General features: G+C 45.4%; 1 protein-coding gene across 3 annotated transcripts in view; it reads right to left on the bottom strand.

Moving 5' to 3' along the window:
• LOC146184459 (aurora kinase C-like) overlaps positions 1–26722 on the bottom strand; it is a 172705-nt gene that overhangs the window by 84479 nt on the left and 61504 nt on the right. For all 3 annotated transcript variants that reach the window (XM_084609393.1, XM_084609394.1, XM_084609395.1), the window contains 3 exons: positions 20193–20282; positions 18297–18389; positions 5254–5380 (listed from right to left, as the gene is read on the bottom strand). In XM_084609393.1, the coding sequence (XP_084465519.1) occupies positions 5254–5380; positions 18297–18389; positions 20193–20282 (310 nt within the window). The remainder of the gene's footprint in view (positions 1–5253; positions 5381–18296; positions 18390–20192; positions 20283–26722) is intronic.

The following is a 26722-nucleotide window of genomic DNA, read 5'->3' as shown; positions in this document are numbered from 1 at the left end:
TCTCTATCTATGTGCTGTCTTTCTTTCTTTTTCTCTCGCTCAGAATGAAAGAAAGAGAGAGGGATGAGAGGAAGAGGAGAGGTAGTAAGACGGAGAGAGGGGCAGAGAGTCTCTATTTCTTTCTCTCTATTTCTCTTTCGCATGACAACCATTATCACTAGCTATTAGTCGCTTTATATCAGCACCCCACTGATATCCCGCGGAATAGCGCTGAATCTCACGGTAACTCTGCGGACGCCACTACAGCTGTTACACGCTTTGTCCTTAAAAGCTTCGCACTCGGAGCGCGTAGTGGAGCTCCTTCTCTATAGGCAACCTGAATGAAGTTTGCCGAGACATGTGGCGCCACCTGGCAGCCGACGGGAGCTTATACTGAGCCGGCGCAGAAGCTGACGCCATGTATGTTGCGGCCGCTGTGTTCCTTTTGCGTTCGCGGTTTGTTATCCCAGTGAGTGTGATTTACTCATTTAGTAACTTCAGTTGTCTCGTGCGATGCTTCGACTACTATGGATGTGAACAAAAATAAAAATGAGCGCACGGGCGGCGAGAGAGACTGCCACAATCGCGAAAAAAACCAAGCGTACCGCTTGCTGGGAGAACCTGGGGACAATGACGAGATAAAGGGATATTGGCTATGAGAGAGTAATGTAACTGAAATTCGTTTTGTTATGGGGCCAATGGCGTACAGACGCCAAGGAGCTAAAATAAGTCGATTGTCACTTGAGCGGAGGAAACGGTATAAACTTCTGACTCGGGGAGTCGCACGCTGGTTGGGGAACTCTCCTGAGTACGCGCTCCGCACTGTAAAATCTGGCTTGCACTGGTATTTGCTGTGCAAGATCTAGTGGCATTCTCATTTTAAAGGACGTAACGTCCAGAAATGCGACAAAGCCGCGCAGCCGCAGCATCGAATTCCAGCCGTAATTCATCGGAGGCGAAAAAAAAAAAATGTTCGTGGATCTGTGAACCGGATTTCTAATGCGGTGTTTTTTTGGAACCATTAAGCCAAAATATGTTCAAAACTTTCAATTACAGATTTGAATAAGCATATTTATCTCTAAATTAGTTCTTAAGGTGCTGAAAAGTCGAAGCGGCGGAGTGCGGAGGCCCGTGATACCGTGTACGCTCAGCATGGAACTTCGTTCTGTCGTTCCGCGGCAAACATTTCTTGCACCGACTGCTCAAGCTGCTCAAGAGTTTCTTTTCCCAGATGATAGAACGTTTCATCATTAGTAGCAACAGTAAAAAATCATAACTCTTAACGGCCTCATTAACGAAAGCTTTGCCGTTGAGTGCCAGCATTGCCCGCTGGCTTTCCCCAAGCTTGAGGTACGGAGGTACAAAATCCATGCCGTTGTTGTTGTTGTTAAGAGGTTTATTTTTCCAACGATGTAGGAGGCTCCGTACTCCCCGCCTACGGCACGCAGAGTTTTCGTTGATGACGCACGCTACAACCGCACAGTGCTTGCAATCGCCACGACATCCGTAACGGGTACCGCACCATGCCTCCTGTAATCTCCGCGGCACTGTCGAAAGGTGCATCACGAACAAAAGTGTTCATGGTATTAAACTGTAAAGCAAAACCGCGAGAAAATTTTTATGCTGCGGTAATCAAACAGCAAGAAAAAGAAAAGAAGGGTGATCATTATCTTCTCAGGTTTTCTCTGCACTTTCAATGTTTGGGTATGAGGTGTGAACCCAACAGGCAAATGAAAAGTAACGTATACAACATTTTTCATTCATTTAATCATTTCTTAATTCATCATCACATTTCTGACTGATTGCCTCAGACAATAAATTCCGTTACAAAAATGAAATCGTCTACTCATGCGAAATTCAAAGTTGTGCGCGCGAGTGTTCCGTCGCCAGCGGCGCGTACTTCGCGTTGACGTCCACACCGTTCACGTTCTAAACGTGACCATTCTCGAACAGGCGGTGTCCTTTCGCCCGTATTGGTTTTCGGAAGTAGCTCTGAAGACATTCGACTGCCTTAAGACCGCATAAAATGAGAGCCGAGATGCTTCCTGCCGTACAACGCAAACGCAACCCGACCGCGCAGGCCGCCTAAGATTACTCGGCGCCGCCGATGGCGGCGGTGAACGCTGCGCTCCACTAGCGCCGCCTGGCAACTGCAGGTTGCCTATGATATGAGCGGACACGGTGAAAGCAGCTGTGCATACACTGCGCCTTGAATAGCCATGGGAACAGAAGGTCATCCGGTCGGCTAACACTGTGGTGTTCTCGAATGTAATAAGAGCTGCTGAAAGCGAAAAACCTAGCTCGAGAACAACCGCCCTCTTGCAGTGTAAAACTACTACCACACAAGCGGATGGGCGCTGCGCTATCTTAGAGATTTTTATATTTTGTATCCTGTTCTGCATAACCCCACCCCACCCCTGTCCTTTCCTCCTTTTATGCTTTTATATGTTTCCTTCTTACCCTTTCTATCTTCTCCCTGTCCTCTATATTTCTGGCGCGCGTCTCTTGAATGTCAAGCACCAACCGAGTGTTTCTTCTTGGCAGTGTTTCATGCGTGCTCTCAATGCTTTATTGGTGGAGTAAGGACAAAAAAAAAACTCAATAGTCTCAACACAATCATAAAATAAATTGATAACTCTATACATTGCCACAGTTTACGTGATGCTTTCTCGCGAGAAAAAAATGATTTCAGTGCAGTCTCCTCAAGTTTGTAAAGTAGTAAAGGTATAAAACAACAACATAGATGTTTCACCTAATGGGAACGATAACTAATCAATTGGATGCGAAGAGCAATAGTGCTACTTTATCTTTTCTAACATGTATCTCACAAGCGTTTGCAGCGGATAATAAATGTGAGCCTAGTCATGTCGACAGCGGCCAATCCTCAACATAAACAAATTTAGCCACAGATTAAAATAATCGATCAAAAAGAGACTTTTATTCAAGTAATGATGAGTCCTTATTTAACGAGAATATGTCTGTTTTTCGTTTTATCTGGCCGGATTTAGGCACGACGGCAGCATCAGAGGAAAGCAGCTAAAGCATAGTCAAAGAAGAATCCAGGATAGCAGGCTCCACTTCGAAGATTACTATTGAAGGGCATAGGTTAAAATGTCCCGGGAGAAACACATCCGGAGAAACAAAACGCCCCGGAAAATGTCCCTGGATGAAAAGGCTCCTAAAGAAGAGCTCCTATGAAGACATCGTCCCCAAGGCAAAAATACACCCTGGGAAGGAATCTTTCCGGAATTCGCTTCGATGCTTCCTTGAATTGGACAACAGATACAACCATTCTGGGATCTCTGTGTTTCGTGACGTGCTTACTGGCGCCGCACAGGGCTTGGGAAAAAGCGTACTCAGTGCTCCTTTTCATCGGGGCTACGTTTGGAATATATACCAGGTCAAACCACGTTCCTGCAGAAGCGGTCATTTTGCGAGAAATCGTACAAAACACATCGGGTAGTGATGTCGGTAAAGCGCAGAACGATCTAAACACGCACTTGTCATGGTCATGCTAGTACAGTTAAGATTAAATTTATTTTAAAATGAATGCCTTATATCGGTTAGATTTTTGCTTGGGTGCAATCTGACGGATATAGGTGCCTCAGCCTACATCTGTGCAGCTAACCTTGAGTAAACGCACTCTACCCCTTACTTGTCAAAAAAACAGCTAGTAAAAAATCAGTACACCACTAAGTTTCAAGTTAACACCAAAAAGATGCCCAATAAATTAGGTGAAAATTGGCAAGAACAAAGGCTATGATCTCCTTATAGAGCAAACCTTTGTAAAGTTGCTAGAAATTGAGTTATGAGCTGCTCAAAAACGGTACAGAGGTGTATGCATTCTCTCTTGACTTAACAAATGTAGCGTATTTAGAGTTTCTCTTAAAACTGTCGGTATATAAAACAGCTGAATTCACACGCTTCGACTGCTTCAACTTTTACGTTATTATGTCTGTGAAAATCAGTGAAAGGTAAAAAGGTCAAAAGATGGCCTGCATTGGTTGCTTCACTGCCATACCAGTCAATGGTACGCCGCTATCACTGTGTACTGTGTACCAGATAGTGTTGCATATGAATTGTACTCAGGCTCATATTCCTTGGCCCGACTGTGGTAGATTATATGGCCCATGCAGGATCGTCAGCATTGGTCATTTCCGAACAAATAGCGTGGCTCCCTCTAAAAAACTTTCGCACCGTCGGGTGCTATCAAACACTAAAATTTAAATGTGGAAGTTCAGAAATGCCAATCTGTAAACGCTTGCCCTGTTCCACTGATGCGACTGCACATACCAGCATAACATTTGTTCTCTAATTGCCGCCAGATGGTGGCTCCTTCTTGATAAAATGGTTTGTGAGGAGCCGAAGTTTTCATATCTTAAGATGAAGGTCATCCTTTAAATGTATGGTAAGATATCAGTAATAGCTATCGTCATTCCTAGTTTGCGTACATGCATTTTGATACTCAGTTATTCAATAACTCCTATAAGATGTACCTCTGTGTCTCACACACACCCATTGACACACAGTCTTAAGCTGCCACATTAGACATAGATATAAAGCCCCGATTTGACCAAGCAGTACCGAGCTATATAGTCTAGCTGTAGGGTCGCTCTCTTGGAATCCTCGGATCGCGGGCACGATTTCCATCTCACTCCTGCTTAGAGGAACTTCCCCAGATGGGTCAGCTCCAAACTCCGCCGTTTGATGTGGTCTCTGACGTCAAACAACCCGCCGACCAGTAAGTGCTTGCCTGGCCTCGTCATCTCCTAAGTATTGCGGCCCTACCGGCGCATCTTGTGGAAAGGAACGTGTGATCATCTCTAATGTCGACTCAAAAAGGTGGTCTCCCTTTCAAAAATCTCAACGGAGGGCGGCCTGACATACTCCTCCCCCCCACGTCTACAGATAAGGAAGGTTTCATATACTTAACGGTTCAGTCGATCTAGGGTAACAGAGCAAGATTCGAGCTTAATTGAAGAGCGCCAGTCACTTCTGCTGTAATCTTCTCCCCTTCCTTTTGCTCATACGTAATGCAGTGTGTAGAAAGATGCACCAAACTGCCAAATTCTGGTTAGCCAAAGACGAAAAGTTTTCTCTCAGCGGTACATTGCTATGGCACTAGCAATCGTGTTAACAGCACTCCTCTGCGATAGCTTAGTGCAGGCCATGCACCATCAATGAAGTGGTTTAAGGAACAATTGAACTCCATATGAATTCTACGCAACAAATCTCAACTATTCGCAGTTTCCCCAATGCTTTCTTTGTACCCACCTTAAGCGCCACTATATAGTCAGCACTTTTTTCCCTTGCAAGGTAGACTTTGCCGAATGCCCCCTTGCCCAATCGTCGGCCAATCTCGAAATTCTTGAGCGTCCAGATCTTGACCGCTCTTTCAGGGCTGTGAACCAGAAAAAGTTCTTATCACTTAAATGTGCAACAAAACACTAACCGAGAAAAATAAGACGTATTAAACGACAAACCCACCACACAGGTCCAAGCGCTACGAGAATATATGAGTATCTCATATCTTCTCGAAAACCATCTTCAAGTCACGCACACAGGCAGAAAAAATGATCCCGTCTGGCTGGTGACAACCAGCCCCACCCACACTCTGTAGTTCTGTGGAAGTTAGGTAGAGGTGAGAATACAAGATAACTGGACTAGTTACTCGCGCATATGGTCCTAATTTCTGTGGAACATATTTCATGCAAATCGGAGTTATACGTAATTCTTTAAGTAAATACTTACTTCCAATTCATTGTTTTCTATTAACTTTGTAAATAAAAGTATAATCTTACGAAACAGAATCTTTCCGGGCAATCAATGACATATGGTCTAATTGGTTATTAGAAAATTATTGTTTTAAATAAAACAGGCTGCAATCAACTGTGCAGCTTGGTGAACCTTCAGCTAAGGGCAAGCACTGATGCTAGCGCGGATGCACGGTTCTTGACAGTGTGATGGCTAAATTACCTGTGCCGGAACTTGGGATAGGTGTTGTGCGTAGTTCCGGGAACCACCGACTTCTCCACAATTTTGCCTGCTCCGGTCGCCTTTTGTTCGAAAACCGATATGAGAATGCTGGAATGCGGGGACGACGCGCTATTGACGGCTACTCGCTACTCGTGCATTGCGGCGAGGATGGTGAGAGTTCCGGGTACGGGAAGAAAGGACCCGAGCTGACAAGAAAAGCAACAGAAGGACGATGGGGCAGAGAGGAACGAGAGACACTCTAGAGCCGGTCGACACTGCCTCCTATCCCGAGGGACGACTGCCTGAAGATACGAAGACTGCTCGCTAGTCCTCGCAGCGCGTATATTGAGCTCGCCGTGTAAACCGTTACCATCAGCGCTGCCTGCAGCTATGGCCATCATCTCCCACCACAAGCATATGATCACCGCAGTGGCATCCAGACGCAGCCTCAAGACCATCGGGTGAGCGGGCCATTCGGCTTTGAATAAATCTGTTACTGGCCCTATTTCGTATGTGATTCCTCCTCTCCACCCCGAAAAGATTCCTATAACCGGGACATCACAACAGAGCGACAACGAACCAGCTGTGGAGAAGCATCACGCACAGCCATGTTGTGGCATGATCTGGTTTGCCTTCAGTTCTCATTGCAGCAGCACTACTATCCCTCTTCTCTCAAAAATACTTTGTTTGAATAGAAATTGACCTTTGACATTGGAAGCGCGCACAGGCTAGGACACGAAGAACACAGCAGCGTCACGCTGGACCACTTCCTATGCCATGAGAGACCGTGTGTGGGGCCTGATGAGCAAAACATGGTACGTTGTGCAGGAAGTGCGGCGAACACCGATGAGGCCGAAATCGGGAGAGTAAAGGCTGCGACGCCTACCGAGCCGCGTCTAATATGGAGGAGAAAAGAGGTGGGGAACGTTCAAAGTCCGTTTCAAAAAAATGAAGCAAGAAAAGTGACATCAAAAGCTGCTCCACCGCAGCTACCGCGCTGAGGTAACAAATTATCGCCTCTTTTACGTTCGATGCTCGGTGTGCTGGACCGTATTAAGTATTGGCTCTGCTGTTTGGGTTGATATGGAGGCTATCGAGAGATTGTGCGGGTTCTCTCATAAAGAACATCGTCATGTGCGACGACATCAACAACACAAAAGACGGCAGAGGTAGCAGGAATCAGCGGAGCAAAATTTTGTACCTGTTAAACGGAAATTATTGAAAGCACACTAGCAGGATGTGCAGTGAAGACATAAGAGTGCATTTGATGAGGAAAGGTAACATTTCTTCTAGGAATAGCGCCTTTGTGATGCGCATGCAATGCATGATTAAGAAGCATGACCGCCCGATTATCGGTGCAGACAATGCTGGCTCATTTGATACAACAATTGTAAACATGTTAAAACAGTTGTTCCTGGAAGACATTCTGCAATTCACCATACAGGTATGTTTGCATTTTTGCGGCTGCTAAATCATCAAGAAACGTTACTCGTCACTACTTTAAGGACCTTAGATCCGCTCCGGTGGCGCTGTAACATACCGCCTACCCCACCAAACACGGCAGCTTTCATACGAAGCAAGCAAGTGTAGTTCCGCTCAAGGCGTGGGAAGCAACGATATGGTTGAAACCAGGGCTACGATTAGATTTATTTGCAGTACGAGAAGAGAAAAGGCGGGGAGGATGTGGGCCTCAAGATGAGAAAAACAAGGGCCAAGAAAGGGACAGAAGAGACAAACACTGCGATGTATATAGGGAGTTTCAAGAAAGCCGTCATTAAATGCTTAATATTGGGTATTTTAATGATGTGAAGACGGTTTCTGCAACAAAGTCGTACTATTGTTGCCGGAGATCAGAAAAGATCAGAATAATAATAGTTATTAACTTGCATTACTGTTATCTCACAACTCAACTTTTACACATAAGCATACAGTTGCTGTCAAAAATGTTTGTCCTACCTGTATTGAGGCCATACAAATTTTTGTTGCGAAACCATTTTTGCCTAATTCTTTGTGTAACCAAAACGTGTCACAAGAAAACGTCCTTCGCAATCACACCCAAAGAAAAGAATTGTGTGCCAGTAGGAGTCGAACGACGCTATCTCCGATGCATAGCCTAGCGCGCTAAACACTAGCCAGGCTGGTGAGAACGACTTCGCAATTTTCCTCGTCTAGCGTAACGACGCAAGAGGGCGTCAGTGAATGGGATAAATGCAGTACTAGGTCAGACAAAAAATGTACATATTTTCCAAAAAGCTGCTCCCATGTATAGGGCATGAAATTATGCCCTCATCAACAAACGGCTGAAGTCCCACATCACTTTATATTCTCAAGCGTGCACGAAAAACAAGCAGCGGCGAGCAGAGTAAGCCAGACGGAACAGAAAAAGGCGCCAGGACAGCTGCCCCATCGATGGACGGCGATGGAGCAGTCAATGCGCATTTGGTTTTCTTTTCTTGAAAATTAGCGTTTTCGAGTAGAGGGTCCATTTTTTAACTGTTTAGAGCGCCGAGTATAATCGCGTTTTCTGCATTTTATAAACTGACACGGTTGTCATGAATGAACAGCTACAAATGCGTAATTCAGACTAGATTTCCAAGTGTAATAGTCAAAAAGGTAGTCATAAGAAATTATTCACCTACGTTACCAGAAAATGTTATCTGCTGTTTGTTGATGTCCTGCAGCTATTGCACCGAAGTGACGCAGGAGAAGCCTTCCCGTCTCATAAGTGTTATGTGTAATATTACTTGTCGACTGACTTGAAACACCTGGTACGTGCGTTAGTCCTTGCCTTTCTTGCACTTCAGTTTTCTTTGTTATTTTTCGCCAACTAAATATAGATCAAAATAGTTGTCTTTAGGGCTCTATTTCCAAAGAACGTTGAATGATTAGGAGGAAAAAGGGCTGTGCGTCCAACAGGAATGTGTCTACGAGTGAACTTGCTGTGTGGTGTGAAACTGTAAGAAAAAAAAAGGGTTTGAATCTCGCTCGGTTGTACATTCACTTTGCAGTCATTAGTACCTCTAGATATCAGAGTACAAATAATATTATTGGTTTTTAGAAAGAACATTTAAACATATTCGAGACAGATGAAATCATGAGTTTTCTCAGTGATGCTGTGTATCTAGAGGCCCTTTTCCTCAAGAATTTCTCCAAAGCGAGGGCGAAATACAAAGCGGGGGAACCTTCCGTTCATTACAAAACTGAAAGATAGATATTGGAAGACTCCAACACTTTTGTAGCCTATAGGTTTGTGTAACCGTTAGGCCACCACTGCGGTCGTCCAATGACCCTGATACAAATTCTACAAACACGTACGAGGCAATGTGGCACAGATTTTCATGGATTCCATATTAAACCAGTTAAATTTGTAGCGAACCTCTTAGCACAATACTTAAGCAACATCTTTAAGGAAAATAAAACCGCAGCAGGCACAGGACGGAGGGTGGAGACAGCACCACCTTCTGCGGTTTGATTTTCCTTATGTCTCACCAACTGGCCTACACATCTAAACTGCAAAGCTACATCTTTAACTTGTCGCTCACATGAGCAATATTTCTGCATGAATAAAATATGCAAACATTAGTTATTTTCAAAGGAGGTGATAGAAAAAAGATGATAAACTATAGGTCAATTTCTATTCTTCCTCTTTTGTCAAAGGCTCTTGAAAAAGTAATGCTCAAAAGAATCGATAGGTTCTTTTCTAAACATTCCTTAATAAATGCCTGTCAAATTGTATTCCGAAAGGGCAAGTCCACGGAATCTGCTTTACTCTTGCAAAAGAAAATTATTTTAAATAATATCAAAGCTAAAAGTTTGAATTTTGGTATTTTCATCGACTTTATAAAAGCTCTGGACCGACTTAATTATGAAATACTGCTCTGTAAACTTGAAAACTGTGGTGTCCGTGGTCTTTCCCTCCAACTCTTTCGTTCTTATTTAAACATGAACACTGCTGAAACTGTCTAGGACGAAACGAAAATTAAGTGTAGCGTGTCGGATTCTACGCAGATTCTACGCGATTCAGAGGGCAGTCATGAGCAGTATCGAAGATACATGCATGTTCGATGCTATCTTTAGATACATTTTGTGTACGGTATTAGGTATCATGTGCTGAAAATAAAGGTATAGGAGTATCGGTATCGAAAATACATTTTTAAAGTATCGTTTATTTTGAAGATACTCGATACTAAAGTAAACTCCAAATATTGAAACCGCTACGAGACGTTGGATTGACGTCGCTCGCTGACGATAGTACAGGCTCTGAGACAGCTCGGCTTGCAGTACCGCTTGAGTTCCCTACAAACGCTCCGGCCGCTCAGCGTCGACCACATTTCCAGATTCCCTTTCTTTAAAACTGAAGGAGGCAGTGGTAAGCAGGTGCTCACTAGGTGCTTTACTTTTGAGCACCGAGTGCGTACCACGAAGCTGCCATGCCTTTAAAAGACACTGATATATTAACGACATGGAAACGCAGTGCGAATACGCAGTAGGGATCATGCACACTGCTGTACCCCTACTTCCCAATCTTTGCCATCCGTCCTCAGTTTCTTCGGCGCTTTATTCTCGTCAAGCAGTACCCTCAGTGTGCTGTCGGATGCAGTAACGTATGCACAAACCCAAAACCCCTGGACTCTTCGTGCCACCTCTGCTTGGTGCATCTGCTAATGCATCAGTCCACCACGATGCAGTCGGCTAAACACGTTCTCTATAAGGTTTTTGACGGAAACCAAATCCATCCTTCGTAACTACACAGGGAACAAACAGGCTTCCACTAGACTTTTTCTGGAAAAAGTATTACGTCAAAAATTTTATCAAATGCACGGCATGAAAGCTATCAATGCAGGTTTGCAGCACAGTTCTAATAACAAATTACGCGTTGTCAACGAATTTGTTTTTGCAAAAAACATTTCAACAAACCTTGAATAAAACTTGTAAAGATATTTGTATCCTAAAAAAACAACCACCACTTTTTTTGAAATATGCGAACTGACTGAAACCATATTAACCACTTTCTGTTAAAAAAAGTATGGCTGGGGCTTAGCTACGGTTAAGCCTGGATATCTCGAAGCGAAAAACTTCGGTGATGCTTATGGTTTAGCTTACGGTCATGCTTTATGATTTAGCATTCGGATACGCTTAAGGTTTAGCTCATGGCTGTGCTTTATAATTTACGCTATGGATATGCTTATGGTTTAACTTATGGACTTTGCTGCGTCGTTTAGCGAGACGTTCTTCTCGTCGTTCGGGTGTCTCGGCCGCTCGTATAGCCTTCAGCCCTTCACTTCTTTGCTCCTTTTCAGCGGTAGCGCAGTGGTTACGGCGCTAGACTACTGTTGACAAGGACGCGGCTTCGAATCCCGGCCTCTGCGGCCGCTTTTCGATGGAGGCGAAAAGCAGGGCGCCCGTGTGCTGTTGCGATGTCACTGCACGTTAAAGAACCCCAGGTGGTCGAAATTTCCGGAGTCCTTCACTACTGCGTCTCTCATAGCCTGAGTTAAACCCCACAAACCAAACCAACCAGACCTTTTCAGCCAACTCCCGCGGTAGCACTTGTGCATCGATAGTACCACTCTCTTCTATTGCGATGTTGAATGCGCACGCCTATTTTCTGGCAAGCGGTTATGTAGCCGGCCTGCGCGATAAAACACGCGTTTGCGGCGAACGTCGAACGATGATGTATAGCGCGTGGCAGGGGCCACCTGCACCGTGCGTGACGTCACTCCTGCTCAAACATACGCCGGCTCACGCGAAGCGCGGTGTTGACTAACAGAAGCGAAGATTTTTGCTTCAAAATTACGGCCTCTCTTTGCGGTCTCATAAGAGGAGAATGACGAAAGCCTACCCTCCTTCTCCTAACGTTTGCCTCACATCGTTTGCTCTTATCGGGTTTTGTCGAAGTGGTACAATTGGAAAGGCGCAGTATCTCTCACACATTCTCCGGCAAGGGTGTTTGGACGGCGCACCATTGCTCCTGTTGAGTGGCGTTTCGACCCATTTCAAGTGTTGGATCGCAGATGGTGAGAACGCTAGGCAAAAACTAATCTCACTAATTTGCCGGAGTATGCGGGTTCGAACCCGACCGCGGCAGCTGCGTTTCGATGGAGACGAAACGAAGAAGCGTCCATGTGCTGTGCGATGTCAGTGCAGGTTAAATACTATCCCCAGGTGGTCGCAATTACCCCGTAGCCCTACACTACGGCTCAATCAATCTATTTCCACTTTCACTCCCATCTTGCTCCCTTCTCTTACGGCGCGGTTTATTCACAGAAACTAGTGCGACAGATACTGCGCCTTTCCTTTTTTGTGTGCCTTGCTTGACGTCACTCGTGCTCCGACATACGCGGCTTACACAAAGCGTGGGGTTGACTAGTCTAGTGAAGCTTTTCGCTTCAAGAGATGTTTATATCTTTTATCTACAACCAACCGCAGTTCTCCAGCGACGCTAGAGAACCTCAAGTTTCCAAGCTACTTCCAGGATGCTTGCGTCAACGCGGCTATGGTTCAATCTTATACGCAGATAAAAGGCACCTTCTTCTAATGCAACACTGCGGTGTGTTCGTGAGCGCATTCAGAGAGGCTTTGCTCATTTGCGTCGCATTTAGTACGCTTATATCGCGCTCTTTAAGGACTAAAAAACATTCTACCAATTTTTCTTTTCCTCCTACCTTTTAACAATATCCAGAGCTTCAAACATTTGTTATCGCACTAATGGCAATATAACTGCTGAGTTGTCCAAATGAACGCAGGTTGCATCTTTGTATCATATTGTCACGTCTCGGTAGAAGACCAAGGAGAACCTAGCGATAGATGGTTCGAATGGTCGACCAGAACAAGTCGTGTTCAAGCTTCTTTCACTTCCAGGCTCGCGCTTGTCGTCATCTTTTGCGTCGTCTTCTATGCGGCATTTGCCCCCCTCCTTAGGAAGCATCGTCCCGATGAGAACAAAAGGAAGTAGGAGGTTAAGGTCAAACTGAGTGGTATGGCTTCATACGCACGACGTGGACGACGTCAGCTTGGTGCTGGCGTCGCTTTGATGTCGACACCCCGTCTGGCATCACCTCATAAGTGACGTCGGTTAAACGTCGCTGAACAACATAGGGTCCAAAGTATCGTCGCAATAGTTTTTCGGAGAGTCCACGGCGGCGAATAGGTGTCCAGACCCACACTTTGTCGCCAGGTTCGTACATTACATGCCGGTGTCTCTGATTGTAGCGTTGTGCATCGTGCTCCTGCTGATTTTGAATCCGCACACGAGCTAGTTGGCGAGCTTCCTCTGCACGCTGAGCGAATTCCTCGGCGTTCTGGTCGAGATCATCGGTGTCGGCATTCGGGAGCAACATTGCATCCAGCATAGTTGTTACTGGTCGCCCGTGAAGGAGGCTGAATGGTGTCATGCGAGTGGTGTCTTGGCGGGCCGTATTGTAGGCGAACGTAACGTAGGGAAGTATTTCGTCCCAATTCGTATTTCGTATGAAGCAGTGTAGGGGCGTCGTCATCAAAGTGCGCCAGGACAGGTGGTGTCTGTAGACGCCTCCTCAGCTCATTGAAAGCTTGTTGCTGTTCTTCACCCCAGCGAAAGACAGCATTGTCACGAGTCAGTGAAGTTAATGGCCAGGCTATTCGTGAGAAGCCAGCAATAAACCGACGGTAATAGGCGCAAAGACCCAAGAAGCGCCGCAATGTCTTTTTGTCCGTAGGTGTTGGGAACTTGGCGACTGCGGAGAGCTTTTCAGGATCCGGCCGAACACCTTCTTGGCTGACGACGTGGCCTAAGAACTGCAGCTCCTCGTAACCGAAGTGGCACTTCTCGGGTTTTAATGTGAGGCCCGCAGATTGTATGGCCTGAAACACAGCTAGCAAACGGAGTAGATGCTCTTCAAATGTAGCCGAAAACACTATCACGCCGTCAAGATACACCAAGCATGTTTGCCACTTAAGTCCCGAAAGCACAGTGTCCATCAGTCTCTGAAATGTTGCTGGCGCCGAGCATAAACCGAACGGAAGGACTTTAAACTCATACAATCCGTCGGGAGTGATGAATGCTGTCTTCTCCCGATCCCTCTCATCCACTTCGATTTGCCAATATCCACTTTTCAAGTCCATCGACGAGAAGTAACGTGCATTTCGTAGGCGATCCAAGGAGTCGTCGATGCGAGGGAGAGGGTACACGTCTTTTTTGGTCACTTGGTTGAGCTTGCGATAGTCTATGCAAAATCGTAAGCTGCCGTCTTTCTTTTTAACAAGTACCACGGGGGAAGCCCAGGGACTCTGTGACGGCTGGATAACGTCGTCTCTAAGCATTTCGGCCACCTGGCGCTGAATGGCTTCACGTTCTTTCGGAGCCACACGGTAAGGATTTTGTCGAATCGGGCGAATCGAGTCATCCGTGATAATTCGATGTTTTGTCAAAGGCGTTTGGCCGATCCGCGATTCTGAAGCAAAACAGTCTCGAAATTGATCTATGAGATCCAAAAGGCGGTCCCGCTCTGAAGAAGACAGATTTGGGCTCACATCAACGATGGTTACGGGTGTCTTGCACACTGATCCTCTCTGTTGCAGTAAGCAACAGTGCTGCGCATTTGGGAGGCTGTCGAAAAAGGCCACAGTTGTGCCTTTCGGAATTTGCTGACGCTCGTCGCTGAAGTTTGTCAGCAGCAGTTCGGTATGCCCATTGGTCAAGTTGACCAGCCCTCGAGCTATAGAAACACCTCGGCTGAGTACCAGGGTAACTGCCCGTTCGGCGACGCCATCGCCTGTATGCGCCACGTCGCATTTCACTTCAACAAGAGAACATGATCTCGGAGGTAATGTCACCGTCTCATTGGCGACGCGTAAGGGCAATAGTGGTACTTGCGCATAACCAAGGTCTTCATGGTTATTGGTGAAGGCAACGATGCTGTCACGGATGCTGATTACAGCCCCATGAAGACGCAGAAAGTCCATGCCCAAGATGAGGTGTTTGCAGCAGTCAGGGAGAATAACGAAGCTGCCAACAAACACCGCGTTTCCTATTCCTATCCGGGCAGTCCATTTCCCTGTCGGTGCCAGTAGCTGACCCCCAGCACTTCTTATTACTGGCCCAGTCCATTCAGTTTTTACTTTGCGCAGTGTGTCGGCCAGTTTCTGGCTAATAATTGAAAAATCTGCCCCGGTATCCACCAGAGCATGTACCGCCAGCCCATCAATGGAAACGGCGAGGTCAGCGCTAACAAAATTATCTGGGTTGATCGTCCCTTTCGGCATTTGCGGCGGAAGCGCGGCAAGGTCGGCGCTGTCAGCTTCGTCGTCATGGCTGATCATCTAGTACGGCATTTTCGGCGGTAGTGCGGAAATGTCAATGTTAGCGGCGGCGTCAGAAGCCCGGGTTGTCGGCAATTGCGGCGGTGGTGAGGGTTTCGACACTTTTATACTGGTTGCAACCTCCCCTCGCGAGGTTGCAGCTCTTAGTTTCCCCGGTGAGGGCTAGGAGACCGCCGTCCGCTAACGCCAGTAGTGTTGCGACGCGTCGGCGAATAACGCTGTGGCGATGGGGAGGAGCGGCGGCGGAAGCCCGGGGATTCGGTTTCCCTGCTGACCGGAGGGTCGTCGTCGATTTGGGCAGAATCAGTGTCGAAGCGGCGGCGAGCAGAAGCAAGCGGAAAGGACTGCCCCTCTTCGCGGTGGCGGCAGTACCGATACACATGGCCAGGTTGTCCGCAGTAGAAACAAAGTGGTCGGCTGTCATAACTGCGCCACCTGTCAGTTCGGCGCAGTTGAGAGCGCCTGGGAGGCGCCCACTGAGGCCCCTGGAGGAACCGAATCTCCTGACGGTTCGGTGAGCTCGGTGGGGCGTGGTCTGGAGGTGGGCGACGAAGGACCGCAGCATAGCTCTCGGGCTGCGGCTCGAGGTAAGCTGCAGGAATGTTGGCCGTGCAGCTGATCGGTTTTGGAGCGTGGTATGGTTCGCAAAGGGGTGCCGCGTTGTCGACTGGATGAGACTCGTTGCATGGTGTAGACGCTGATAGGGCGTATCGAATTTCATTCCTCACTGTTTCCATGAGGGCCCCTGACGACTGAGCCTTCGTAGTCGTAATTCGCTGCAGCTCCTCAAGGACAATGCCTCTAATGATGTCTCGAAGAGTGGTCGTATCTGTTGCAGTCAGCGCCGCCGCAGTCGTCGGGGCACAGTTGACCGGTCGGTTGTACTGGCGGCACCGGTCTTGGAGGGCTCGTTCGATAGCCGTAGCGTCCTTAACGAACTCACTCACGGTTTTAGGGGGGTTGCGGACCAAGCCGGCAAACACCTGTTCTTTGACGCCATGCATGAGATGCCGTAGCTTCTTTGGTTCACTCATATCAGGGTCGGCACGGCGAAAAAGGCGAGCCATGTCTTCCGCAAACATAGCCACGCTCTCATTTGGCTTCTGGATGCGCACTTCAAGCAGGCGTAGCGCATTGTCCCGTCGGTCAGTTCTCGCGAAAGTGTCGACCAGCTGGCAGCGGAAGTCATCCCATGTGGATAAGCTGGCCTCATGGTTTTCAAACCACGTTCTAGCATTATCCTGAAGGGCAAAATAAACATTACAAAGCTTCTGGTCTGCGCTCCACTGGTTGATCTTTGACACTCGCTCAAACTGGTCGAGCCAGTCTTCCACATCTTCAAACGCTTCCCCGCGAAAGCACTCTGGCACCTTGGTGTTCTGTAGAGTCACCGGTGTAGGATTGGTATGTGCCATGGCTTGAGAGGTCTTAGGAACTTGGGCGTTTGAGGAGTCGTTCGGCAGATGACTGTACTCCGGCGCTAGGCCTAGAAGGCGGCGGCTAGCACGATGGACAGGCGTGTCGATGTTTGGGATCCGCTGTGGACTGCCGGAAGGAGTCCTATGCATACCCCAGCGCGCTCCACCAGTGTCACGTCTCGGTAGAAGACCAAGGAGAACCTAGCGATAGATGGTTCGAATGGTCGACCAGAACAAGTCTTGTGTTCAAGCTTCTTTCACTTCCAGGCTCGCGCTTGTCGTCATCTTTTGCGTCGTCTTCTATGCGGCAATATGTATAGCAAACTGCTCACAGGTCGGCTCGCATGAAGAGCATTAGTTTAGAGAAATATTTTGCTATGCTGCTTGGGGAAGCAATCGCTTAATAGTAACTATGGCTTCAATTCAATGTGAAGTTCTGACAAGGACAGCTGCCTAAACAATAACTTTGGGCTGGAGAATTCGTAAGCCCCTTCAGAAAAACTACGCTATAGGATTGCTCTAGAGATTACAGAAAGCACGCTAAAATTTCCGCATGCCTTTAATCGTATTAAAAACTTTATCATGTAAGGATTTCAGTGATGCGTCGAGGTATCGATGATACAGTATCAAATATCTGTATAAAAACTCGATTTCAATCCTGTATCTTGTATCGGTATCGGAAATATACTTTTTCAGTCTATCGAGTAACGGCATCTGAGATACCTTTTGAAGTGTCTAGCCCAGCCCTGATAGAGGTAGGGAAGCCTCAGTTTGCAAGTTGAGCCTAAGATGGTCCGGCCTACGAACTGATGCATCCCCCCCTCTAGCCTTGTTCAGTGCGAAGCTTTCATACCATGCAACTACCTTCCTCCTCTCGTCACATCTATTTCGCATATATGTAAATGTGATTTTCATGATGGAGTTTGAACCTGCGCGCAAAACCTGAGTAGCTGACGACTATAACTACTTGACAAACCTGGTGGGCTGTATCGTTAAGAAAATGATGGGATATCATGTCATGTAAGCAATTTAACTATGAAGTGCCAGAGCTATTTGGAAGCATTCTTCAAGGACATATCTTACACTCTTTGGTCTTTTACCCTATCCCACGCCGAGATGAGTAGAATGCATGGAATCAGAGAATAATAGGGTCTTCGATGAAAATCTAATATGATTTCAAAATATTGTGTTGGGCAACTAACGAGTAATTAGCTCTAAAATAGTCATCTGCGCCTGCACAGCTTTGCTTCCTCGAAAGTTCTACACAAAACTTGGGAAACGGAGCTCATTTAAAACTCACGAAATATGTGGGCGTGCAACAACACAAATCACACCTTCAGAGGCTGCTCAGGAAAGAAGCAAGTGACGGCAATATTACGCCTGAAGCATGCATGCAATAAGCTAGGGGACAAATTTCCGGACAGCTGTGCATGGAAGGCACGTAGGTGCACTGTTAAACATGCGGATTGAAGAGACGTCAGTGTACATTAGCTAATGCACGCTCTCTTACAAAGATAGCCGGCACTATAAATTTTACAAGCTTCACTAATAATGTTATGCAGCCGCAGTGCACAACACCGAATATACTGAAAAGCGATGTTTAAGAGGAGTCGAAAGACTTACTTTTCCTTCGAGACTGTCGTGCTGCTAGTAGAGGGATGACGTGAGGACATTGCTCTGGCATCGATTTGCGAAGGTTCCGCTTTTCCCTCATCTCTGCAAATAATGACGTTGCGAAAGAAGTAATAAGAGAAGTCAAGTCGCAATGAACGCGCTGTTGCAACAGACACAAGGTACGTATTTACCCGAATGGTATCGTCCGCCCCCCTCGTTCTCAGTTCATTTTCAGATTTAAGGGAATGCAATATAACTGAACGGTAGCCTCCTCTGGAGTTGAATGCTTGCTTTTTTGCATAAGGCTTAACCTTCTAATGCGAATTAGGCAAGGACGGACGCTGTAGCGAAAGGCTGAAAACATTTCGTCTATTTGTGTTCTTTAATGAAGTGATATGAAACAGTACGCGGGCGAATTTCCTTACGAATTTATTGAAAAGCGGTAGCCAATGCCAGGTTATATCCTAGGACTCCAAGGTTGAGTTGACATTCACCTTTATATCGAGTCAACGCTGCAGGTGTTAGAGCGCGTCGTCAGAGAAAACATGCGAGTTTATCTTTCGTAAATTACAGAAATTTAAGGTGTCGGATTTTTTTTTCAGCCTTCCATAAGGACATATCTGTTTCTCTAATCTTGTAGAGTGAAATCACTAGCACAGAAGTTAAAAGAATAGGAAAATCGTCTAACGTTTACGTGTCTTCCCCGTGTTTGGGTCCACCGAGGAGCGAAGCAGATACTACAGTTTTTGGCCTCCCGAAGAAACCGCCGAAATACCTTTAGTATGGTTTGTCCTACTTTATTTAGAGGGCAACTTTAAAAAAAGTTGATTATACAAGATTCGCAACAGTGGAGGGCTGCTGAAATTTCGACAACCTAGGAGTTGTAGCGTGCGCTAAAATCGCAAGTGTATACAGCGCCTTGCAACTGCATAAATTGCTAATTGGAGGGTAGGAAATAAAACGCGCCGTATCTTTCACACATCTCTCTGGACGCCTCATTTAGCCCCACGCGATAAGAAGGAACTAGGAGGAAAAAAGAAATATGTACAATAACCGTAATATATGAACTATCTTTGTAGCCTGGAATCTTTTACTTGCACTGAGATTGCTGCGTCAGTTTGCTAATGAAAGAGTGTGCTAAAGAACCTAGCAATATCTTGCCGATCACTGTCGGTGCATGTCTTAAAGGGTTGAAGTGGAGCAAAACAGCGGACATTTTTTTTTCCTAAATCAACGCAAACAGGAAGAAGATAGATCAATTAGAAGAAAAATTGACTCTGAAGTGGTCACCGAATTAGCTTTCACCACCAAAGGTTGAATGCAATTTGACATGTGTCAAGACTGATAAATTTTGGGCGCTTTCTGCTGCTTTCAAAATAGACCACTCTATAAAAACGAAATCGCCGTGTTCGCTACTATCGAGATGAAAATTATTATTCCGAATGTCAGAATTAGACCGCTTTCTCTGTGAGGATTAAAAGCCAGTGACGACTGCACTCTGCCTCTAGGTACATGCAGCCCCCGCAGTTGTATCCGCCCAACTCGTTCTACCAACTAGCCATCGTAACGAATCTTCTAGATAAGGTTCAAAGCAATAGAGGCCATATTAGGAATGAAAAGGCCGCGTCTCGCTTAAATGGCGCGTGCAATGCAGTATTTTAGAGAGACGCCTACAGTCAAATTATTTTGTGGCTGCACTGCTTATGAGGCGCGTAATGTATAAGAAGTTATGCGTGCAGTTCTATATAATTAGGGCAGACGCCACCCTACTGATGTTTTTGCACACACTTCTCTAAACATGACCATCGCTGTAAGTACTCTGAATCGCCCAAGCGGAATTTGAGTAATGGTGTAGAGAGGTCTAAAGCAATAACATCGGCTAGTAAAAGGAGTCGGAACAATTACTCATCTGCAGCGCCTTGCAGGCGCCTTGTGGATCCTTTCTTAACGTCCTTGCGGCTTCGCTTCACGCTCTTGCGTTTTTGTTCAGTTGTTCTGCAAAAAGTAACGTTACAAGACAATTAAGAGGGGTGACGTAAAATTTGGGTAATAACGGGCAATGACAACATGTAACAGGTGCCCATATAAAGACAGGGTAAGTAGTTGCCTTCCTCAGACCCCAAAGTGAGTTTCGAATGTCGGGAGACAGTCCATCCTAAATGTGGGTCTCTTTTCATAGCGTGAGCTTAAGCCAGGCTGTCCGGCATTGCCATCAAAATGCGACTTAGGCTAAGATGGAATTCGTAGCGCAGTGCTCACCATTATTTCAACCGCACTCCAGGCACACTTGCGCTTAATTTTAACAGTTCCTGAGTGCGTTCCGTTCTGTTTATATGCAAAGACAATTTACATTGACGAGTTTGAACCTTGGCAGGGAAGATGAGAGCCTGAGTACTTTACTGAATCAGCGTGGCAGGCTGCGCCGTGAGGAAATTGTGGAACTTAGAATGTCGGAGTATTTTGGGAGTCTTCCACAAGACGTCTCTTACTCTCGCTGCCCTTTTCCTCTATCCCACGCAGCATAGAGAACGCATGGAATCAAAGGGAATCAAATGTTGTAAGCAGAGCTTTAAATAAACTTTGAGCAATCTTAGGTTAGGAAATTACGCGTAATGAGTTTTAAGAAAAAACATAGCTGTTCCTGTAATGGCCATGCTTCAAGGAAGTGGTCCCATCATCCCTGAGAATGTAGCGCATATACCACTCGCGCAATTCGGCGGGCGTGCAAGAACACGAATATCAACGGCAGAAGCTGCCATGCTGATAAAACAGGACTATGTAGTGCACACACTGTCCCGGGCTTTAATTTTAATTTCCCTGCAGCAGCTTCTCTGCGAGATGCATAACTACACCCGTAGTCAGGCGGAATGAAGAGACGTCAGTGTGCGCCTATCGTACACTAGCTGCAACATACACCCATCCACAACGACCACGACTATAAATTTAACTATGGGGACATATAAACTGTTTTAGCCGTGCTTATGGCATAAAAGAAACGATGACAGCGGCGTTTAAGAGGAGTCGGGAGGCACATGCTTCGTCTGTGCCTCTAGGCTGCTGGTAGAGGGCTTCTCCTCGCGCACAGTTTTGACGACCTCTCCGGCCGTCTACGTGTTTCGTAGATGTCGCCTAATCACAACATTGGCGCAAAATTGTTAGCCTCACAGACGTACAAAGAGTTTGCTTCAGGCCCTAGGTTCGTATTTAACACAAGGGACTCGTCACCACCATTCGTCCGTCATTAATACTTCGGAATGCGGCTAGGTTGCATTATAAACCTAAATGTACCCTATTTCAATGCTAAAGGTTTGGCATTAGGAATATGGTGTAACGTCTCAAGGCGAAGTATGGAGCGATGGGTACCGTAAATAAAGAATAAGAGAAATTTCGCTTTTTCTGTTTTTTAGTGCGCTGATATTGCACGGTACACGGGCAACTTCTTTTTCGAATTTATTGAAACGCAGTCACCAAGCCGGGCTCAACCCTGTTGCACTCACGTTTAGTGGCCATGTACCTTAACTATGGAGCCAACGCGAAGCCAACGCGATCAGGCAGTCAATGCGCATTTGTTTTTCTTTTTTTGAAATTAGCGTTTTTGAGTAGAGGTTAGCCATTTTTTAACTGTTTAGAGCGCCGAGTATAGTAGCGTTTTTGCATTTTATAAACTGGCATGGTTGTCATGAATGAACAGCTACAAATGCGTAATTCGGACTAGATTTCCAAGTGTAATAGTCAAAAAGGTAGTCATGAGAAATTATTTACCTACGTTGCCAGAAAAGGTTATCTGCTGTTCATTGATGTCCGCCAGCTATTGCACCCAAGTGACGCAGGAGAAGCCTGCACGTCTCAAAAGTATTATGTGTAATATTACTTGTCGACTGACTTGAAACACCTGGTACGTGCGTTAGTCCTTGCCTTTCTTGCACTTCGGTTTTCTTTGTTATTTTTCGACAACTAAATATAGATCAAAATAGTTGTCTTTAGGGCTCTATTTCCAAAGAACGTTCAACGTTTTAATGATTAGGAGGAAAAAGGGCTGTGCGTCCAACAGGAATGTGTCTACGAGTGAACTTGCTGTGTGGTGTGAAACTGTAAGAAAAAAAAAGGGCTTGAATCTCGTTCGGTTGTACATTCACTTTGCAGTCATTAGTACCTCTAGATATCAGAGTACAGATAATATTATTGGTTTTTAGAAAGAACATTTAAACATATTCGAGACAAATGAAATCATGAGTTTTCTCAGTGATGCTGTGTATCTAGAGGCCCTTTTCCTCAAGAATTTCTCCAAAGCGAGGGAGAAATACAGAGCGGGGGAACCTTCCGTTCATTGCAAAACTGAAAGATGCATATTGGAAGACTCCAACACCTTTGTAGCCTATAGGTTTGTGTGACCGTTAGGCCACCACTCCGGTCGTCCAATGACCCTAATACAAATTCTACAAACACGTACGAGGCAATGTAGCACAGATTTTGATGGATTTCATATTAAACCAGTTAAATATGTAGTGAATCTCTTAGCACAATACTTAAGCAACATCTTTAAGGAAAATAAAACCGCAGCAGGCACAGGACGGAGGGTGGAGACAGCACCACCTTCTGCGGTTTTATCTTCCTTAGGTGTCACCCACTGACCTACACATCTAAACTGCAAAGCTACAGCTTTAACTTGTCGCTCACTTGAGGAATACTTCTGCATGAATAAAATATGCAAACATAACTTGTTTTCAAGGGAGGTGATAGAAGCAAGATGATAAACTATTGGTCAATTTCTATTCCACTTTTCTCAAAGGCTCTTGAAAAAGTAATGCTTAAGAAAATCGATGGGTTCTTTTCTAAACATGCCCTAATAAATGCCTCTCAAATTGTATTCCGAAAGGGCAAGTCCATGTAATCTGGTTTACTCTTGCAATGAAAATTATTTTAAATAATATCGAAGCTAAAAGTTTGAATCTTGGTATTTTCATCGACTTTATAAAAGCTTTGGACCGACGTAATCATCAAATACTGCTCTGTAAACCTGAAAACTATGGTGTCCGTGGTCTTTCCCTCCAACTCTTTCGTTCTTATTTAAACATGCGCCAGCAGGTCGTTTCGGTCAATAATCACAAGTCTAACTTTCTTTCCACTGAATGTGGTGTCCCGCAAGGTAGCTTTCTCGGCCTGTTCGTCTTTAATGTTTATACTAGCGACCTTGCGAGCATATCCTATCATACAAGTTGTATTCAGTACGCTGACGACACAAGTTTTTTTTTCATAGGGGCAATTCTGCCGAAGAACTAATCAATAGTAGAATCTGTTTATTTGTGGTCCCCAAAATTGGTCCACCGCTAAATATTTATTTTATTGAGTTATCAGCCGTAAGGCCGTTACAAGATGAGTACAAATACATGCAATTAAGGAACACACAGCCAAAAGTACAACCTTATACATTTCTAGAAAAATAAATTCCAAAAAATGACAAACCCGTACATCTCTGCAGATTCAGGACTTTAGTACAACACTAGCAGACAAGTTATCCACTAAATATTTTGGCCTGGAAGCCACAAAGATCACAACGAGGGAACAATATGAAAAACTAAAACTAAAGGCCGCAATTGGAAACTGACCCTGACAACGTTTAACGCTAGAACAATAGCTAGTGGAGCTAGTTTAGCAGTGGTGTTAGAGGAACTAGAGGGTATGAAATGGGATGTCACAGGGCTTAGTGAGGTTAGGAAGCCGAATCAAGAGTATACTGTACTGAAGGATGGGCAAGCACTGTGTTACCGTTGTTTACCTGAGCGGCGAGAACTAGGAGCAGGCTTCCTTGTCAATAAGTTTATAGAGGGTAATATAGATGAATTCTATAGTATTAATGAAAGGCAGGCATCGTATAATTAGGCTCAACAAGGGGTATAAACTGAAGGTTGTACAGGCTTATGCACCTACATGTAGTTATGATGACCAGGCAGTTGAGAGCTTCTACGGAGATTTAGAATTGGCAATGCGAAAAGTAGAGACGCAGTATACTGTACTACTGGGCGACTTCAGTGCCAAGGTTGGGAAAAAGCAGGCAGAAGAACAGGCATAGGTGACTATGACATTGGTTCTAGGAATAGCAGGGGGAGTTACTAGCTGAGTTTGCAGAGCATAATAAGTCAAGAATCATGAATACCTTCTTCAGCAAACGGAGGAACCGCAAATGGACATTGAAAAGTCCTAACGGGGATACTAAAAATGAAATTGACTTCATACTTTGATCAACCTCTGCCATTATGCAAGATGTAGAGGTAGTCGGGAAAGTGCGTTGCAGTGACAACAGGATGGTGAGGTCCCGAATTAGCCTAAATCTGAAGAAGGGACGCAACAGATTAGTAAGAAAGAAACCCATCAAGGAATTTGTGGTGAGGGGAAGGCTAGAAGAGTTCAGGATCTCGCTACAGAATAGATATTCAGCTCTAACCGATGATGGCGACATTACCCTAGAAGCAACAAACAATAATTTCAGAAACATAATTACTGAGTGCGCTGTAGAAGTTGATGGTAGGATGGTTAGAGAGGATACCAGTAAGCTGTCTAATGAGATGAAAGATTCGATTAAGAAACGCCGGAGTATGAAAGCCTCCATTCCAACAGACCAAATAGAATTTGCCGAGATATCAAAGCTAATTAATAAGCGCAAGGTGGCCGATGTGAGGAAGTATAACATGGAGAAAATCGAGCATGCTGTAAAGAACGGCGGAGGCCTTAAAGCAGTGAAGAAGAAATTGGGCATAGGCAAAAACCAGATGTATGCACTAAGCGACAACACGGGCAACGTCATCACGAATATGGACAAGATTGTCGATATACAGATCTCTACAGTAGCCAAATAGTCAGAAGCGTAATGAGATTGGCGGTATGAAAAAACAGTCAGAGTTCCACCAGTGACGAAGCACGAGGTCAAGAAAGCATTAAAAACTATGAAAAGGCGGAAATCAGCTGGAGAGGATCAGATAACTACATATTTGTTGAAGGACGGGGGGGGGATATCGTGCTAGAAAAACTGGCCACCCTGTATATGCAATGCCTGGTGTCATCGACGGTACCGGAACCATAGAAGAATGCAAACATTATCCTCATTCATAAGAAACGAGACGCTAAGGACCTAAAAAATTAGAGACGAATCATCTTACTTCCTGTTACGTATAGGGTATTTACTAAGGTAATTTCTCATAGAATCAGGGTAACCTTAGAGTGTAATCAAGCAAAGGATCAAGCACGTTTTCGGAAACGGTATTCTAATATCGATCATATCCATACCATTAACGAAGAGATAGAAAAATGCTCGGAATATAACCAACCCTTATACGTAGCATTCACTGATTACGAAAAAGCATTTGACTAAGGAATCTCGGCGGTGATACAGGCATTGCAAATCAGGGGGTAGATGAGCTGTACGTGAAAGTACTCGAAGATATATATATATATATATATATATAGTGGCTGCACAGCAATCACAGTTCTGCATAAAGAAAGTAACGAAATTCCCATAAAGGAAGGCGTTAGGCAAGAAGACACGATCTCCCAGTACTATTCATAGCTTGCTTAGAGGAAGTATTCAGAGACGTGGAAATGGAGCAGTTAGGGATAAGGGTAGATGGAGAGTACCTCTGTAATCTGCGATTTGCTAATGACATTGCCTTGCTAAGTAACTCGGGGGATGAACTGCAAATAATGATTGATGACCTAGACAGGAAAGGTAGAAAGGTAGGCTTGAAAAACAATATGCAGAAGACTAAGGTAGTGTTCAACACTTTCGGGAAGGAACAACAGTTTACGTTAAGTAGCGAAGGAATAGAAGTAGTAGGCGAATATGTCTACTTCGGACAAGTAGTAACCGCCGATCCGGACCATGAAAAGAAAATAACAAGAAGAATAAGATTGAGATGGAGCGGATTTGGCAAGCACTCGCAGATTATTTCTAGCAGCTTACCGGTATCGCTCAGAAGGAAAGTATATAACACTTGCATCTTACCTGTACCTACCAATGGGGCTGAAACATGGAGGCTAACCAAGAGGGTTCTACTTAAGTTGAGGACAACCCAGAGGTCTATGGAACAGAAAATGGTAGGGGTAGCATTGAGAGATAGGAAGCGTGCAGATTGGGTCAGAGAAATAACTCAAGTTACTGACATTCTAGTGGAAATCAAGAAGAAATGGGCTTTGGTAGGACATATAGTGCGAATAGAGGATAACCGATGGTCGCGTTGGGTAACAAACTGGATGCCAAGGGAAGGAAAGCGTAGCAGAGGGCGGCAGAAAGTTAGGTAGGCGGATGAGGTTAATAAGTACGCAGGGGTCAAGTGCATGGATGCAGCTAGCACAGAACCGGGTTGATTGGAGAAATATGGGAGAGGCCTTCGTCCTGCAGGGGGTATAGTCAGGCTGATGATGTTGATGATGAAATGTAACAG

Source organism: Amblyomma maculatum, chromosome 7, assembly GCF_055883805.1.
Source record: "Amblyomma maculatum isolate TAMU_Amacu chromosome 7, ASM5588380v1, whole genome shotgun sequence".
Lineage (NCBI taxonomy): Eukaryota > Metazoa > Arthropoda > Arachnida > Ixodida > Ixodidae > Amblyomma > Amblyomma maculatum.
The sequence above is the reverse complement of the archived record's forward strand: the minus strand, read 5'-3'. Positions and strand labels throughout refer to the sequence as shown.